This window comes from Lagopus leucura, unplaced genomic scaffold, assembly GCF_019238085.1.
Source record: "Lagopus leucura isolate 7727_CA_CO unplaced genomic scaffold, USGS_WTPT01 Super-Scaffold_100015, whole genome shotgun sequence".
Lineage (NCBI taxonomy): Eukaryota > Metazoa > Chordata > Aves > Galliformes > Phasianidae > Lagopus > Lagopus leucura.
Genome location: NW_024962269.1, coordinates 14434611 through 14453456, shown reverse-complemented (window position 1 = coordinate 14453456; position 18846 = coordinate 14434611). Strand labels below are relative to the sequence as shown.

The following is an 18846-nucleotide window of genomic DNA, read 5'->3' as shown; positions in this document are numbered from 1 at the left end:
TAAAACAGACACTTTTGCTCACCTTTTAAAACAATTTCTTAGAACCATTAAGCACCCACATGAATGAGTAGGAGATTGTTTGAGGCCTTTTTCATTCGTGTTATAAACGTTCTGCATGCATGGATCAAATCAGTAACTGGCAGCGTGGCTCCTACTAGTAGTAACAGCTTGGATGGCAATTGATCGCATGTCCTTTGGCTGTCAGATGCTTCTAGTTCTTACCCTAGCTGAGAAGGGCCTCTTCCCTTCAGACTTTCTGCAGTTCGAGCCTAAACTTCATCAATCAGTTCAGCCATTGATAACTTCTGTACAGACTATACAAATTTTGTGTTAACAGAATTTGAGTTACTTTTAATTGTCTGCTGTAAATATGAACAAACTCAATTTGTTGTGAACTCAGAGTCACAAAGAGAGAAGCTGAGAAACCAAAATGCAGTAAGGCAGTGTCACATAGTGCAGGGATGACATTTTCTTTGTCACATCTGGTTGCTGTCATGCCACCCCATGACAGAACTTTCTTGCTGTCACACAGTGGAAAGCTGTTCCAGTGTCATACCTGTGCTATCTTGGTGAAAGTGCTGATGCAAGAGAAATAGTTTATGTGAGAAAAGCTGATTACTCCTAAGGTGTCTTCTAGTAGCAGGATTTTTCAGGCATCATATCTGGAAGACAGGAAAATTGGAAATAACTTATTTTGGTGAGTGAATTTTACCTATTTGTGAAATACAAACAAGCCCAGGTTATCACTCTTGAAGTCTGTTTACTCCTTTTTAACCCAACTTTTTGTGTGTAGGAAGCAGCAAGATACAACTGTCCTGCCATTATCAGGGACAGATAATTGTATGACTCCAGTTTTCATAGCTGGAGCATCTGCCCTAGGTAATTGCAGGACACTGCAATATGTGAAGGATGAACCAGAAATGAAAGCAAGTTGTTCTCAGTATTGTTTTCCCATTTAACACTAGAAAAATCAAGTCTAGTTTCTAGTCAGTTTTATAAGAGACTTGTATGTTTTCTTAGGGAAAAAAGTACTGTACAAAGGTTAGACAGAACTGGAAGATAAGACAGCTTACAGGGTTTGTGTGTCTGTATAGATTGCATATTTGAAGATAGTAGGGAAATCTAGTTAATGAGTTGGCATGGTTTTCTTCTTAGCCACTGTCTTCCATGTTTTTCAGAGTAGTATTTTATTTTACTTGTAGGTGAACGGAAAACAATTGTGTCCTGTACTCGAATTATTAACAAGACCATGACAGTGGTGAATGACAGTGACTGCCAACGAGTGAATCGCCCCGAGCCCCAGGTCAGGAAATGTAACACACACCCCTGCCAGTCACGGTAAGGAGTTAAAAATAATACAAACCAATATCCTTTTTCTTCACAAATCACCCATTTCCAAGGTCTCCATCTGGTGAACATGGTGAAAATGTCTAAAAGCATTGGGACGCATTGGTAGCTACAGCAACCAGCTGTAATGTTCATTTCCTTTTGTTGAGCAGATCAGATTTTTATTACCTCAGAGTCCATTTAATGTGTGGCCAGTAAGTCCAGATTCCATGCAACTGCCTGCATGCATTGTTTGAGGATGACTTTCTTCTCTTTTCCTTTTGGATGTCTCCTGGGAGATAGCGTAGCTTGCAGTATAAAGCCAGACAAGATAGCAGTAACAGCATATTTAACTTTTGTTTTGTTTTAAACCAGCACAGAGTCTGATTAACAGTACTACAGTGCTACAAAAAAACTTCTGAACAACCTACAACCTTTAAGCTACTATAGCTTGCCTGCTATGTCTGTCTGATCTGTATTAGCAGAGTAGTTCAGACTGGGAGCCTCCAGGCAAGAAGCATCTCTTCTTGGTGTTAAATTTGTACAGTGTCTTCCGATACCTGCTTAGTTTGGAAGGCAAATCTGAATTGTGTTGAAGTCAAGAAATTAAAATGAAATGTATTTTATATGCTTTCCTTGCAAAGGATGGTTTTCTGTGTCAGCAGTAGTAATTAAACTCTAATAGCTGAAAGTTCTAAAAATAATAGAAAGGGCTGTTTTATGATTTGGCAAGCACTTTTAGACAAGTTATGTTTTTCTGCATTGTATAAAAGGTGAAGTTTTTGTCCAGAATGACAAAACACAGGACAATAAATTAATTTATTCTGTTTATTTGCTTGCAAAAAATTTCACTCTTGCTCTGAAGCAATGCTTGGTGTTGTGAACTAACATGGACTGTCCACTTTGGATAGCAGTTAGAACACAACATAAACTTAGAAAAAAGTTCCTGAATATCTACAAAGGCCTGTTAAAAGGAATTTGCTATCTGTTGCATCTTGTATAATCAGAGAAGCCAGGGGAATGTACCTACAAAGTTCATCCTGCTGGGAGGAACAACAGAGGAAATGAGAAGCAACACATTTCCCTCTAATTGGACCTGCATTCTGATTAAAGTGCCCTGAAGCAGGAAAATCTAGTGTTAGGTAATCCATCAATAAGACTAGGTTGTTTCAGGTTTCATTTTGTTTCTGCACCTATTACAGCTGCTCAATATTGTGGCCAAAATGCTTTCAGTGGTACTGAAAGGTTTAATGAGATACTGTGTGTGCTTCTAGGTATATAAGGAGAGCCAAACTCCCAGTAGCTTGAGGGAAACAACTGTCGTTTCTGTGAGGAAGTTTCCTACATTCAGCGCTGCTGGGATTTCTATCATGTCGTTTTCTCTGAAAAACTGAAACAAGGAGCATCTGCTCGTGTTTCTGTCTTGGCACAAAGGATTTCTTTTAGACTTTTTAAAAATAGATTGGGAAGAGACTGGAGTGAATCAGTGAGGTCATATGAAGGGGCTGCAGGTGCTGGAGGCGTAAAAAAGCTTGGGAAGAAGTTAGAAGCTTTTGCCACTATTAGCTGAGCACTGCATAGAGAGGTCTTGCCCATCAGGTCCTTTAGAGCCTTAGGACCCACAGTGCTGTTTCTCAGTGCGATCTCCACGGTCCTGAGCTCTTGGTGAAGTCTCCTCTTTGTTGCATACCTACTCCATGATATTGCAGCCTCTTCAGGGCAGAGACACAGTAAGGTAAAATAATACACAACCTCCTGAGAAAGGACCAAACCAGTTACAGTATCTAAATTGTGTTCTTTCATGGATTCGTGTCCAGCCCTCAATATTTTTCCAAGGTATCTCTTCTTCTGTACAGAGCTATCAGGGAACATACAGCCACAGTTTAGCCTAGCTCTCCTCAGGATTAATTAGCTCCAGCACAGTGACATTCTGCTGTCTGAGCAGTGACAGTCAATACCAAATGTCCTCAGTGCCCAGAGTGGCCACAGAACCCTTGCTGATGATCTGACAGACCACACTCCCTCGCTCCCTCTGTGTAGACCACACTTTCACACTTAACATGCTTTTGACTGGAAACATTTTCAAGAAGCACATTCTCTGTGCCTCTGTAGAATTTAAATTTCCATTTGTGTTTGCCCACCCAGATATTAGAAATGCATGCTTAGCATATTCTCTGACCAAGAACATCTTAAAGAAACCATTCTCTTTCACCATGTCAATGCTTTTTTTTTTTTTTTTCCTTTCCTTAATAAACCCTGAATTTGTTTTAGGGTTTGAAGTAAAATTACTGTAGCATCTTGTTACAATAAGGTCCTTTCCCATTTCCACTCAGACCTAAGCCTTTTACCTGTGCAGAAGAAAGAATAATGCTTTCCTTTCAGCAGTAGGTCTGCTCTGTTTTGTGCATTTTGCTGTATGTTTACATTTTTACTCAAAATGTAGGGGAATCATCTTACAGAGAATTTGTCTCAAAGGAAAGGTGTAATGGCCAGAACCCAGGATGCAGTCATTGGGCCCTCGGTCTCTGTTTCATTTTTGGGTATGCTGCGTGACTTTACTTCATTATCCCACACTCTTTGCATCTTCTCTTAATTCACTGATAATGTGGTCTGCAAACTCCTTGGGATGGAGTGAGATCATGTCGTACAAATGGAGGAGACAGAGAGGACTATTGATGCTGAGATTGTAATAAAAATAAAAAGTAACCTACGTTATGTATAAAATGATCTGGAGAGAAAAAAGTATATGATATTAATAATAGCGTGTTTCTTCCAGCATGATCTCAAAGTGCTTTGCAAATTATACATCCCTTTGAACTTCAGCCACCTCTTGGGAGAGCCAAATATTGTGGGGTAGAGGACAGTAGTTTCATGAGGCCAAGGAGATTAGAGCTCTGCAACTGCAACATAGCATCTGAAAAAAACAAAACAGACTGAAAAAAAGGATTGGACATACTGATATGTTTTAAAATCAAATTTCAAAGAACAGAATTTTCTTAAGAGTTTTGTTGAAACTGGCAAAAAAAAAAAAAGAATCTTTCATTCTTTGTTATTGTTACTCTTTCACCTTTTAAAAAAATGCCTCTTTTTCTTCTTATTTTATTTTTTATGTTCCTTGACCCTCTTTTTCCATTAAATTCTTTACAGCTTCCTTTCCTGTCCCAACTGCACCCTATTAGCACCTCTTTATTCTAATCCTTTGCCTAGCTCTTTAGATAGTTTTTTACAAAACCCTGCTGTAACCAGATGGAATCTGGATTCTTGCATGCGGTGCGTATGGGTTGCTTCCAGCACACTGAACACCAACCCAAATATATAGGCAAACCCAGCACTCATGCTGGCACAAGATTCAGAAATCACAGATCACATCAGCTGTTATTACTGAAAACATAGGTCGGCCAGTGGCCACACACTTCAGCATGCATGGTTGGGTTTATGGATATGAAAATGCCCCCCTCTAAAGCAGAAAAAGAACCAAAAACGTGAATTTCCCCAACTGTTAGACTTGCTGTGGTCTGTATGCAAACACTGTTAATCTTCCTTGTCTTTGCTGTAACAGATTTTAATAGAAGTTGAGTCCTTCTAGGGACCTGCTGAATATGTGCTGTTCCTACACAGATGCTTAACAGCAGCATGAACAGCCAGAAATCACTGCCTTCATCCACAGAAAACCACAGGAGACCTGAGCCCTTATTTTCACTGTTTAGGACTTGAAAGCATCTTTGAGTCCTAGTGGCATGTTATACACTAGTTTCCATAAAACAATTTTGCTCTGCAGCCTACTTCCCTTGCTGGAAGACTTTTCTGTGACCTTGCTGTTCGCGTGGGTCAAGATCTTTTATTTCCAATCTTCACTGTACTTTTTCAGCTATTTGTTCTTGTTCTGTTTGTTCAGGTCTGTTTATTTGCTCACTAGCCCTTTTCTTTATGTGTAATGCCATATGATACAGCAATCCAGTTTATCTTCTATCATTTTGCTGGGCTAAATCCATTAATGTTCTCTAACTTCATTTTGGATGAGAGACTGCCCATGGATTCTCACTTCCCTTTGTCACCTTGGTCACGTTCTACACTCAGGCCATGATTTAAACTGTTTAACTGCATCATGTGAATACACAGATGACCAGAACTGCATGGAAAATCCAAGGTTCAATTTCATCTAACCCTTACACAGTTGCATTCATACTTGCCTATCTTCGTTGTCAGTAACAATGCTGATGCATTCTTTGCTTTCTTCATGGTTACATCACTTTCATGGTTTAGAGTCACTCTGAATGTTTTTGCCGTCATTTGTTTCAACATACGAATCCTTCTTTAACATAGACATGCTTGTTATTAGCCCTTAAGTATACAACCTTGCAAGGTATGCTATTTTCAACCTATCTGTTTTATTGCAGTACTCAAGTTTGTTCCGTTTATCTTCTGTGATACCCTATTTCTCCACACCATTGACAATGCTTCTAGACTTTGTGCTGTCAGCAGTGTTTTTCACCAGTCTTTCAGCAGTTCTGTGCCTAAATCATCAAAAGTAAGACAGTGCTTACAGGAAGTCCACTGGTATTTGATCTGAGTTCCCTTCGTACGTGATACTTCCTTTACAGCACTGCGCTGTGGCTGGCTGTCACCTATCATGCACATTGATACACGTGTTTTCCAGCACGTGACCAGTTTCTCCAACTTGCTTAAGCATTTCCAGTGCAGCAGAAGGAGTTCTTTACTGATAACCAAATCAATTAAATCTACCATGTTTCCACTGTCTGGAAAAGCAGTTACTTTAATCAAAGAAATACACCCACATAGTTTAGCCTGGTCTGCCTGGAGGAAGTCTATGTTGCATTTTTCCTATTTTCCATTTACCACCATATCCTTGATTATTGTTTCCCTCCAAATCTGTTCTAAAAGCTGGCACGCAGCTGAGGTCAGGCCTGTGGTTATACGGATTGCTTCTTTCGTTCTTTCTTTCTTCTAGTCCCCTTTCACTTTTCCATCTGCGGGCAGGAATCCAATACTGTGCTGTCCAAAGGCTCATGCACCACAGTGATTCCTGCTGCATGTAAAAGGAAACCAGTTATAAGAGTCAGGCAAGGCCTCAGCTGGCTCAGCACCTTGCATGCTTGCCCAGAAGGCTAGTGACCACTCAGAGCATGCTTTGTGGACCCCTGTCATTTCCCCAGCCCAGGGATGATGATGATCACTGACAGTTACAGGGGAAATTCTTTTGGAGTAGTATGACCTGGGCCGAAGTCAGATGAGTCCTGCTGTGTTCAGTCTAGTCTCAATTCCAATCTGTTTGCATCACATTTATTTGAGTTATTACACATAGACGAGGAGCAGAAAAGTATTGATTTTATTTTGCAAGGTGAAAGTCTTGCAGAAAAACCCCACAAAATTCAGGAGAGCTCTCTAGTGGGAAACTCCTTGCGAAAACTAAGAAGTTACTTACAGGGCTGTATGGAAATTATACTGAAGTGGAGGGACGTATTGGGAGTATATGTTAAGGGACAGAGCTAGAGTGGATGCTATGTATTTAACGGGTATGCAATTTCATCAATGTTTTCAGACTCTTTTGAAACCAGGACAAAGCTTTATCATCCTTAAGATCCAGTGGCACGGAGTTCAGAACCTTATCTGTGCCTTATGCTAAGAAACATTCCCTCTTGTGTATTTTGATTTTGGTTACATGGAAAAAAAAAAAAAAAAAAAAGAATAGCTGTGGGGATGGTTTCAAATCATTTTAGCCTGCTGGAAATCTGGCATAAATAGTAATGTTAGCACCCTCTGATCCAAGGAGGTACCACGTAAGAGCTCATTTTGAAGCACTTCCCAAAATTGGAGTTGGGATTTCTCAAATCAGTCTAATGAATTTGCCAGGACTGTGCTGGACACGGTGCAAGGCCCAGTGGCTGCAGGCTGAGTGAGCAGGCGATGCTGCGCCCTGCTGGCTGCTCTTTGGGCTCTAGCAGGGCTTGCAGACAAAGCCAAATGCTGCAGAACAGAAGGATGACACTAACTGGGTACCCTTGTGAGTAGCTGCTGTGGGTAACTGATGTCCTGTGGTGGGCACGTCTGGTTATCGCCATCCACTAGAAGGAGACCAAATCATGTGTGTTCTGTGCTGTAAGCAGTTCATTAAGTACAGCAACAGGCAGTCAGGAGTTAATTAGCTACTGAAAGACAAAAAGATGTTTCCAAGGAAATCCAGCAACTCAGCTCATTGAGGCAATTCTGGAAAAGAAGTAAGAGAAAAGGCTTGGGAATAAGCAGAGGATAAAATTAGGAGGGTTTGTTGGCTACTGGTAAATGCATTTACATCAAATAATTTAAGATGGCTGGCTGGAGCTGAAGTTTATTTGGCATTAGTTTTCACATGGAGTCATGAGACAGGTTTCTTAGCTTTGGTGTAAACACCCTGGCTGGCTTACATCACAGTTGTAATGTTTGACTCCACAACCTTATGTTTGAACATTGTATTATTTTTAAATGTTAAATGATCTGTGCCTCTTTGGTTTAAAGCTCTTCAGGCCAAGTGTAATCTCTACCCACAAAAAGGGATTAGTGGGATGATCTAGCAAAATATTTAATTATGGGTGAAATTCACCCCTTCTGCTGCCTGTGGTAATGCTCTTCATGCTGCTTATATCCTGCATGGCCTTCACTGAATGGCAGGGAATGGAGCTGGGTGCCAGCTGCCCCACCAAAGGCACACCATGGATCAGGAGAGGGGGATCTCACTGCAAAGGTCTCTTAACATGCTGATATTTTGTGCCTTAGCGCAGCGGGGCAGCTGCAGACAAGGACAACTGGTCACTTTAATGCCACACTGACATTTTGGAAACAGAGTGATCTGCTCCATCTGATGGAGAAAGGAGGGAGAATCAAAGAGTTGGATTTGAAGAAATTAAAAAACAGCTTCCTGAAGTGCGTGTAAATTATAAGACAGTGTCTTCTGATCAATTTTGTAATGGGAAATTAAAAAAAATAAAGCTGTCAAAATGATAATCACTAGAGAAAAAAAGAAATCGGTGTGAGCAAAAGCTGGCAAGTCTGCTTGCAGAATGACTACTGTACTGGAAAATTACTGAGCACTGTTTATAAAGGCAATCAGACAGGAATGTTAGTCTTGGAGTCCTACTTTCGACATCAGCAGCTGTATTATTCTACTAGATTCCTGGTACTTTTTTTCCAAAAAAAAAAAACCCCAGTGCAACAACTGTGACTGGGTGCGGCACAACCTGCTCCCAGCCATCAACATTCACCTGGTTATTTTGACCCCAGCAGAGCAGAGATGTAGTGGAGAGTTTCAGAAGTGTGCAGAGAGAGGAAGATACAATGACAGCGTATGTATTTGGTGGAAATCACGGGTCTGCTTGTAAACAGTGCTTTCGTCCCTCTATGCATTCAAGTATGAACTTAGTTTGATAGATGCAAGCAAAAAATATCTGATGATCAGTTTCATGTGACTGATTCTCGGAAATCTTTTCCTGTTCTGCTTTCTGCACTTACTCCATGTGAAACGCTGGCCCCAGTGATGTTAGTCAGAGCTGTGCATGATTTCAGTAGAGCCACAATTTCATCCAGGTGCCTTGGAAAAATAACAGCAACTTCAACATGATTTTGCATCAAAGACCGGAGCTAAAGACAACCAGTTCTAATTAAAAACGGAGTTATCCCCCCCTGTACAGTAACTCAACAACCTACATTGAACCAAAAAGTGAACAACAAAGTGTTGGAGTGTTCAAATTGCACTGCTTTAGATTAGTATCTGTAACGTGATTTTTCAAATCAGCTACATATTGTTTAGTAGCAAATGTCTTCTGATAATTTAGTGGTGGTGCAGGCTCTGAACTAATAGTAATCAAAAACCAGGTTTACTAAAAATAGAATTATCAGTGTTATTACAAATGTATCTTTGGTCCAAGCTATTACTACCAAAGCAAGGAAATTTCAGTGTAGCATTTGCGAGGGAACAGAAGTAACACAACCCCTGTGGGGCAGTGAGCGTGTGTGCAAACATATGGTGGGTGTTCTGTTAGTGGACCAGAACCAACCTGCAGGCACCAGTCTTATGCAGGGCTCAAGTCAGAAATAATCAGGTGAAACTTAATGAGCTGCAGTATTTATCCTAGAACATGCAATTACTTTGTGATCTGAAAAGTGACCACGTGTCTTTTGATTGCACTTCTCCACCTCATCCTTCAGCCTGGACCCTCTTCACTGCATATTTTCCTAAATCTTTAGCTGCAACTGGTCATTTGCAGACATTTCATCTCCTTTGGGTTTGTGTACATAGTGTTGTAAACTCTTTTTCTTTTTTTTTTTTTCAGAGAAAATGTGGGAGTCTTAGGCAAGTAGGTAGAATAGATAATTCAATGTTAATGACTAATCCAGACTCTACGAAGATCAAATGATGAACTGAACCTCTTAAAGATATTTCACGTTTGCTCCAGGGGCCTGCCAGATGGTTGTTGCAATAGCAGATGAGAAGAACTCCCAATTTCTTAACAGAGATATGGAGAGGTCAGAGGTTGAAGAAGACTCAGAAGATAGATTTAAAACAGCCCTCTCAGATTGCATGTTCTGCCCATCCCAGACTTCTGAGGCTAGAGAAAAACAGACCCTACAGTGCATTTTTTAGCTAGAAAGACAGCCACTCTCTAGGTTAAAAAATCTCTACTTAAGAGCTTACTACTTTCTTCATAAATCGAACCACCAGCAGGGATCATCTAACCCTTGAATCTTCCATAGATGTAAGATTGCAAAATGGAGGGGGAAAAAAAAGCATGGATAAAGCCGAATGGTCTACGTTACACATGTGGCTTAGTGTACAACTGTTAATGGGCTTGGTTAGTAATACAGGGCTGACTTGGAGTTCTGTGTTTGAACACTGGAATTGTTTTTGGCATTGTCATAAGAAAAGTACTTAAACTTTTTTTGAAAATGAAAATTAAGTCTCTTATCTAGAGGGTTCAAAAGGTGTAATAACAGCACAGAGAGGAAAATGTCTGTATGTAATTTAATTGTAACAATGATTGCTGCTATTTGTGCATCTCATTTGTCTTCCCAGCTTATTTATTACATGCAACTAGTAATTTTACAGATACCGTGCTGCATGTTCCTTAACTAACTCTGAAACTGACAGGAATTTTCATATTTAAGCATTTTAACCACAAATCTTTTGTCTTTTCTGTTTGGTAGTGTGCTATGATGTTGAAATCCTGTCAGAGTAATTAAAAAATCTTTAGTGTCTTCCAGGCAATAAAATAATAGTTTCACTAACAGGGCAAGTAGGCTGTGAGATTTCAGAGATCCTTTATAGGGTGCCCCATATTCTTTGTACCCATCAGTGAATGCAGGCTAGGATGAGGGATGGATGTGGTGGATGTGTAGCTGAAGCTGGCCATATGACCACCACTGTAATGAAAATGCTGGGGTGATGACATCTTTACCACAGACTAGATCAGAAATGACCTGAGCCATAGCTTTCTGTTGATTCTCTAGGTTTTGACTGATGCTCTGTGCAGTCTTCTCATGTCAATGATGATACTTGTTCTTTTTGTCGCACTGACCTGTGCGTGTGTGTGTGCTGGAGCAGCCCTAACCCAAGATCACTCAGCAGGGTAGAAATGAGGTGACTTCTCCCCTCCACAGAAGTAACAAAAGAAAAATAGAAAAAGGAATTTTTCTTCCTGAAGGGAAAGTCATAACCTGACTTCTTACGGCATCTTGGAAATAGTTGGCATGCAGCACGCTGCCCATCCTAAATGAAAGCACACAGACAGCTTCTGCCAAGAATGTATTTTTATCTTTCTCCTTTGCTTTCAGTCCCTTTTTCTTTTGCCAGTAGCTGTAGATCACAGTGAGAGCATGGTGCTGAAGTGAATATTAGTTCAGCGGAGCCTCTACAGAAACCCTTCCTGGCCCTGTGACTCACATTCAGCTCATAAAGCAAAGTTACTTTTTCCCCCTTTGTGCCATTACTGAACGGTTCCTTCACCTGGCTCAATAGCTGCTTACACGTGGGCTCTAGCAGGGCACAGCCCAGATGGTAGCGAGGGAGCCTGGCTATTAATTTTCATGAACACCGATTTCTGCACTCAAAGTCAATTTTTGTCAGTCTCAGTCTTCACTCAGCTGGCATTTTCCCATTCCATAAGTAAATAGCAAGTACTCAGCCACAGTGATGCACCAAAATGACTGTCTAGAGAATATGTTTGGTAGTTTGCGAGCTGCTTTAGCCAACAGAAATTCACAAATGTGTCAACTGCTTTTCTGCAAAGAAACATTTGAATGGGGCTCTGTTCCACAAAAGACAGGTGGCCAGCCTTCCTGATGCTGTTCTGCTCAAACTAATTGGTTTCTGCCTTTGCTGTCATCAGTGCTGTCTCAGCAGGTCACCAGTCACAGCAGCTGGCAAATGAATTCACGCCAGTTGCACCAAATGAGGATGTTTCTGCACATTGTTTTGAAATGATTTTTCCCCACTCACAAATGTCAGAAAGAGAAAGAATTGTTAGATTTTTGAGGCATTATGGAGCAAATTCAAAAGAAGTGTGACTAGTAAGGTGTTGTGTGTTGCTCTATCTTGACTACTGGAAACTTCAGTAAAATGAAACAATATTTCTAAGCAAGCTTTTATATTTGAATGTTCTTATTTTGGTCCTTGTCATTACAGGCAACCCAGGATTGGGTGACAAGTAAAAGATTCATGGTATTAGGATGCTAATCCAGATGACAGTCCTAAATAACAGGCTAGAAGGTCAATTACCTGATGATGATAGCCTTCCGGTGCCTAGTGCCTACAATTATTGTTCCCATCATTCGCTTCATCCAGGAATGCCTGTAATTACAAAGAGATGTTCCTCATTGACAGATTACAGGAGGCATGAAGATGAATGCTGCTTGTCTTTAGGAAATAATTGTTCCTCTCTATATACCTCCTAATTCAGATTCTTCGCAGACATTTTATCCACTGCCACGTAGGCCAGCTTTTTAACCACAGTGATGCTGCCAGAGCATCTTGTTATGGAGCCTTTCAGTCAGCCTTACACTGAGCTAGAAGGATGCATGGCCACAGCAAGGGTCTGCTCATAGCAGCAGTCCCTTATACTGGGAGGAACCCAAACAACTCACAGCATTGTGAGCCTTTAAAGAGAAAACAAAGCAAACAAACAAACCGAAACGCTGTTCGTGTATTTGTTCCCAGCACATTTGATCAAAGGGAAAGCAAATGGCAACTGAAATGTGCTTACAAAGTGAATGAATCCCAAAGCTCAGAAAAATGATGGTTAAAGGTAAGTATCCCCCACTCCCATTCAGTTTGTGTTATGGTACATCCTTATGGCAGCTTTGAATCAGTGTTGCAGATTCCTTTCTAGTGGAGTAATCTTGTATTTTTAAGTATTTATTGAGCAGTTAAATAGTATTCAAATTTGCTAACAATGGCCATAGGCAATTATTCCCCATTTTTAAGGTCCCTAATTCTATGAATGGTGTTTCTGTCTAGCATGGAGCCAAGAGCAGATATTCACTTGTACACAGCCCCTTTCTGCTCTGCACGTTTCAGGCCAGATCTCAGTCTGACAGCAGTACAGCAACATTGGAGAACCCACAAACCTAGGAAGAGTTGCCAGTTTCTTATTTCTCTGTTTTCAGGTTAAGTGCAATATTTTATCCTACTTTTTTATTATTTTTTTTTTTTTTTTTTAATATTCCCTCTCTGTCTCCTTCCCAGGTGGGTGACTGGCCATTGGAGTCCCTGCTCTGCCACTTGTGAGAAAGGCATCCAGCATCGGGAAGTGACTTGTGTTTATCAGCTGCAAAATGGCACCTATGTTAACACAAGAGACCTCTACTGCCTTGGCAACAAACCAGCAACAGTACAAAGCTGTGAAGGACGGGACTGCCTCTCAATTTGGGAAGCATCAGAGTGGTCAAAGGTAAGAATTTGGCCCAAGAGAGAAGCCAGACAGCACACAGTTCTGGATACGCTGCCCTAATTTAGCTAAGAGCTTGAAGTTAAGCACATTCTCACAGTCAGCACACTTGGTAACTTGCAGTACTGAGGCACTAGGTAGGATTGGTTTTTGTTGAAATGATTAGGTTTAAGCTGAGGTTTGTATCACATACCAGATGAGTTATTAAGGCAAGTATTAGATATCGTGCTATGTTAACTATATCTTTCCATCTGAAAAGTCTGACCACCAAGGAAAAACATTTCTCTGACCTACAGCTGGAAGTGTAGGAACCTAACAGATCTTCTGGCTCTGCTTAAATGTGGTATGAAACAAAATACCATATTTATCAAACAGCTGCATGTTGCAGAGAATATACAGTCTTTGGGCCTTGTCCAACCCTCTTTTGTGTAATTCCAGGAACATAGAAAAGCTGGTTATACTTTGCTTTCTTGTGTGTCTCCATGTAGCTGCAGAGAGTTAAGAAGTTATTCTCAGATACTATAAATCCATTTCACATATTAACAAAGTGTCATCTGGACAGCCTTCACTTTGTTTAGCAACAGAGTGAACCAGGAGCATGCTTACAGTTCATGAGAAGCACTCAGCAAGTACATGGTAACCTTGCCTGTACCTTGTGAGTAATGGTTCTAATAGGGTTTCCATGTCAGACTTGGTGCTGTATCTGTTAGGCTGATCTGAGCAATGAAAAGATGATGTCAGTATTGGTGCAGTATGTATGTCGCTACCAGTCTCATTACAGCCTGGCTGTGCTACAAGTCTGTCCAGAAATGGGCATTTTTGTGGGCAGGATATTTCATTGTTTTTTGTCTCTATTTTGAAACAGTGAGCTCCTGTTTAAAGCATTGTCAAAGATCTTTTGCAAAATATTATTGTTAGAAAAGTCACAGCACACAAGATACCAGGGACCTGGCACTGAAGAACAGTGTCTCTTAACAAAAACACAGTGTGGATCCATTGTCCACCTTTTGAACAGAAAATCTTTGCTTGGCAAGTGAAACACTCAAGTGAGAGTAGTGTTTCCTTTCAGCTGTACCTGTTCACTAATGCATTAGATTCTTTTACCTGATTTGAAAAGATGTGGAGAAATACATTGATTTTTAATAATTTCTCTGATACGTCTTTCATGTGTTACAAAAATAAACCTTTCAGATGATGCTCCTTTTATTTCTTATAGCTATACAAGGTGAGCTGTAGCAGTGTATGTAGCAGACTAGTCTTCTCACTGCAGCTCCTACCTGCCTTACAGGGTGAATTTTGTCGTTGGAGTGTTCATGGTCTTTTTTCAATGTTAGGTACTTCCGTGTTTTTGTTTTTAATTGGACTAAGTCATGTTACAGAAGGTTTTTTATGAACTGGAAATCTTCTGTATTTGTGACTATGTAACTCATTTTGTTCTAATATTGTGGGAAAAATATCATAGAAGTAATAATATTTTATAAATCAATTTTCTTGTGTGTGTTTTTGAACTTCTGGTTATACAACAAAAACAGTTGAACACATTGGTGTCTGGTCCCCAATCAAAAATGTGTGTTCTCAAAGCAAATTCCATTGCAGTCTTCAGTGTGGAAAAAATTAAGTTCCACTTTTATTGCCAAACACTTGAGATTATTTTGGACAAAGTACCACTTAATCCATTTTTAATGACAGAAATAGAGACTGTCACAAAAAGGTGAATGCTTCTGCTGTTAGGGAACTTGAGTAGAAAAAAACAATGGATTTCCTTCAAATAAAAGAGTCATATCTTAACTGCAAAGTTGTGATACTCCTTTACAAAACTTTGTGGGATTCGAATAGATAATTTGCTAATAAAATAAAACCTGATCATCTAAAGTAGACACTAAGGGGGTTCCTAGTAGACTGTCTTGTTTTAGAATCTGTGTAAAATCTATGCATGAGAAAAAAATCACGATGACAGAGGACTTGAACAAAAAAAACCTCTAAAAGGGAATGATTTATATGTGACAACCAAAGACCTGTTGGGAACCTTTTGTCTAGGAAAAGTAAATGCAATACTGATCTGCGAATGACTTAAAAGCTTTGGGAAGAATCAACAGTTCGTGTCTTTCCCAAACTCAGTTGTACAACCCACCTAGAGGATTCTCATACTGTGAAAAATACTCCTGCTTCAGTTTGATTTACTTTCAGTAAATTGGACCGTTTGAATTATTTTATATATTGTTCTTTATAGTTTGAGACGAACAAAAGCAACCCCAAGGAGTCCACCCTGAGAGCTGCGGAAAATTATAGTTTATATGGGAAAATCTGTACTGCTTAGGGCAAATTCGTGGCTTTAAGGTACTGTTCAAGGAGCTCCGGTGTTGGCTCTCTGGCAATTCGTGCATTTTGAGGATTCCAGCAAAGCAGTTTCTGGAATTGTGCAAAGCCTGGAAGAATTCATCCTGGTATCTAGCACAGCTCTACAATTGTGCTTGTTACAAAGATGTTACATCCGTAAGGCGGTCATGCCATGAGCAGCACGTAGTAAATTAAGTGGAAGGCTTCCCAGATTTTCAAGAAGTCACTTTGTAGTGCTCTGAAGTATTTAAAGGCACGTCTGTTTGCTTGCCAGCTCATAAACGCTTGTCATTCATGTCCTTAACAAGGCCAGCAGGTCAGAACTGCCTGGATTGTATTTTTAAGACGATTAGACAGGCATGCTGAGATTTGTCCATTTGATGTAATTTATATCAAGCTGACACTTGTTTCCAGCATAGACCCCCTGGATGGAGAAGCTTCTTGGATTATGTTCAAAAGACCTCACAGAATATCTCGTATCTTCAGTATTTATTCAGTGTCAACTCAACTGTCTTTTTCCGTGCTGATCCCCTAAAGGGGAGAACTTGACATGCTAGAGAAGGTTAGTTTTTATCTCAGTTCATACATATATCATTTTTCCATCCACCTGTCCCCAGTGGCTCTTTAAGAAAATTTCTCACTCCTAACCCCTGCAGTGGCATGAAAATGAAGAGCAGAGAGACTAGCTGTGCTGCTGTGTAGTAGCATGCACACAGATGGCTGTATCAGCATTGGTAGATCTATTAACCTGTGACTGAACTGGTTATTTAAAACGTTTCTCCATTTCAGTTCACAACAGTGTCTTTTTCCCACCTGTTACAGTCAAGACAAATTCACCAGTAAAACAGAATTTCCAGTCAACTGTTGTCAGAGATAGCAAATGGGCTACCAGTTATTTCTACTTTTTCAAAGTGCCTAAATAACAGCATCTAAGCATTAAAATATTTGTGGACAATATTTGCTCACTTGCATGGATGTTTGTTACTAGTGCCCATAATCAAGTCTTTCACCAGCAACTGATCCTAGCAGCCCTAGTAGCCTGCTGCATTCCCACAGCCCCTGGTTGTGCTTTTGATGCTGAGGGGCCCATCTTTTGTACCTGCTGATGAATGTGGGCAGCTTGCTGGCCAAGGCCAGAAGGTGATGACAGCTCTGTGGTTCACTGAGTGGTGTCTCTGCTGAGCGATCTGCTTTGTACACTTCAAGTTCTTTGAAATTAACATCGCGGTGATGAGGAGGTGGCAATTCAAAGAGTGAAGGTCACACGTGTGCACATGAGAACATGTGTGAGAGCAGTGAATTCACCAGGGTGCATACAAACAGTACTGCAGAGGTGGTTTTGTAACCACAATCTCCTGCTACATAAAGTGCATTTTTTGTCATTGTTGTACTCCTGTGATACACAAAGGTATATGGCAGTTCTGTTATGAATAATGAGCTCTTAAATGCAAGATTTAGTTATTCAGTAACACCATTTCTAGCACAATGCTATTTTTCACAAGTAAAAGATCACAGAAGTGTATCTCATATTATTCAGACGAATCATGTTTGAAAATGGTTTCAGTTGTTGGGGGAAAATTTTGCAAGTTATCAGGTTTTGTGTGCATAAAACTAAGCTTTCCTTTTAGATATGTTACAAAAATAAAAATTCTGTTGCATGATTCCTAGAAATAATAAAACATACCTGTTGTTTTGCAGTGTTCAGCAGACTGTGGCAAAGGGATCCAAAAAAGGACAGTAACGTGTACAAATTCTCAAGGCAAATGTGATGCAGCCACCAGGCCAAGAGATGAGGAAGAATGTGAGGATCACACAGGCTGTTATGAATGGAAAACAGGCGATTGGTCTAAGGTACCAGTGAGCAGTGCACGGTATTTTCTCTCTAAATCCAAAGATGTTCAGTATGCTGTGCTTCCATGTGCAGTGTGTTCTGCAGTTTAAATATTTTGAACGGAAGCTTTTGATTGATGTTTTTTGCTGGGATTTAAACTTTCCCTTTATGCCACTTGTGACCCAAATACTGCAACAGAGGCTTGTGGATATGTCAACAAACAGGTTCAAAATGAGTATTAATGGACATCTTATCCATTCAACGGCTAAACCCACACAACTTCCACCCTAAAAATGAAGATTCTCACCACAGGCCAAAATTCATCCATCAACTCAACTCTTTGCATTAAAAGGCCACTTCATGAGCAGTGCTGGAACTGTTTTACATGTTTCAAAAAGCCAGCTCCAAATCGACCTGGCTAACAGGTTGACTTCTACGAAAAGAAGTTCATTAACAGTATCTGCCAGGACTTCAGGGAGTTAAGCGGGAATCGCATGCCCAGCCTGGGCAGCCTGAAAGGAAAATAGTAGATGTTTTCTTTCTTCAAGTATGTGTATCAGTTAAGTATTTAGACTTCAAATTAGAAACCTAGTCACTGAGAAAAAGAGAAATCTCACGAAGAGAAGATGTGATGAAAGTTTTGTCTCCCTCAAAGCATCAGTACTCAGCTGAGAGCTGAGCCTTATACCTCTTGTTCCACAGGTGGTGAGTTTGAGGGTCTGGGAGAACTGTTATTAAGTAGAATGTGGAAGCCTTAGCAAACTCTCACAGAGACAAAGGTTAACTGACGGCACACACTGCTGAATTGTTTGCCCTTCTCATGCAGATTTTGCTTTCAGAGTCTGATGGTATACCATTTTATTACCACAGATGCAAAACTACAGCTGTACAACTCATGCTATTCTGAGACCTACACAGCACAGTCCAGTGCTTCACTTAATTCAGCCATCTGAGATGAAAGTTTGCCCTCTATTTAAAGGCAGAGCCAAAACCATCAGTCCCTTCCTTAGGGCTGGATTTCACTTTCATTTAGATCTGTCTGAACACAGTTTCTCTGGTGACATCAGTGGAATTAATTCCTATGTGCAGTGGATTAAACCAGTGCAGAATCTGCTCTGTATTTGCATTCTGATCTTAAAGTAGCAGGTAGTTTTGCTTGGGAAGGAAGCCCAGCAGTATAAGAAATTCAGCCTTTGCCAGTGTTGTTCATAACACATCCTTTACATTACCAACTTCATGTTTGTATAAAGCCTTGAAATTTCCCAGGAATATTATATTCCAGTTTGGTTTTATCTTATCTTTGTAACTGTTCTGCTCTTGAAACAGAAGGCCTACTTTTGTTCTGGAATGTACGGCATGTGCAGAAACCACTGGGATACAGTAGTTGCATTTTGCTTTCCAAAAACCCAAACTCCAGCA

The 18846-nt window shown here is 40.3% G+C and overlaps 1 protein-coding gene across 3 annotated transcripts in view; it reads left to right on the top strand.

Moving 5' to 3' along the window:
- ADAMTS17 (ADAM metallopeptidase with thrombospondin type 1 motif 17) overlaps positions 1–18846 on the top strand; it is a 165291-nt gene that overhangs the window by 126895 nt on the left and 19550 nt on the right. For all 3 annotated transcript variants that reach the window (XM_042876110.1, XM_042876109.1, XM_042876111.1), the window contains 3 exons: positions 1203–1338; positions 13058–13262; positions 17295–17447. In XM_042876110.1, the coding sequence (XP_042732044.1) occupies positions 1203–1338; positions 13058–13262; positions 17295–17447 (494 nt within the window). The remainder of the gene's footprint in view (positions 1–1202; positions 1339–13057; positions 13263–17294; positions 17448–18846) is intronic.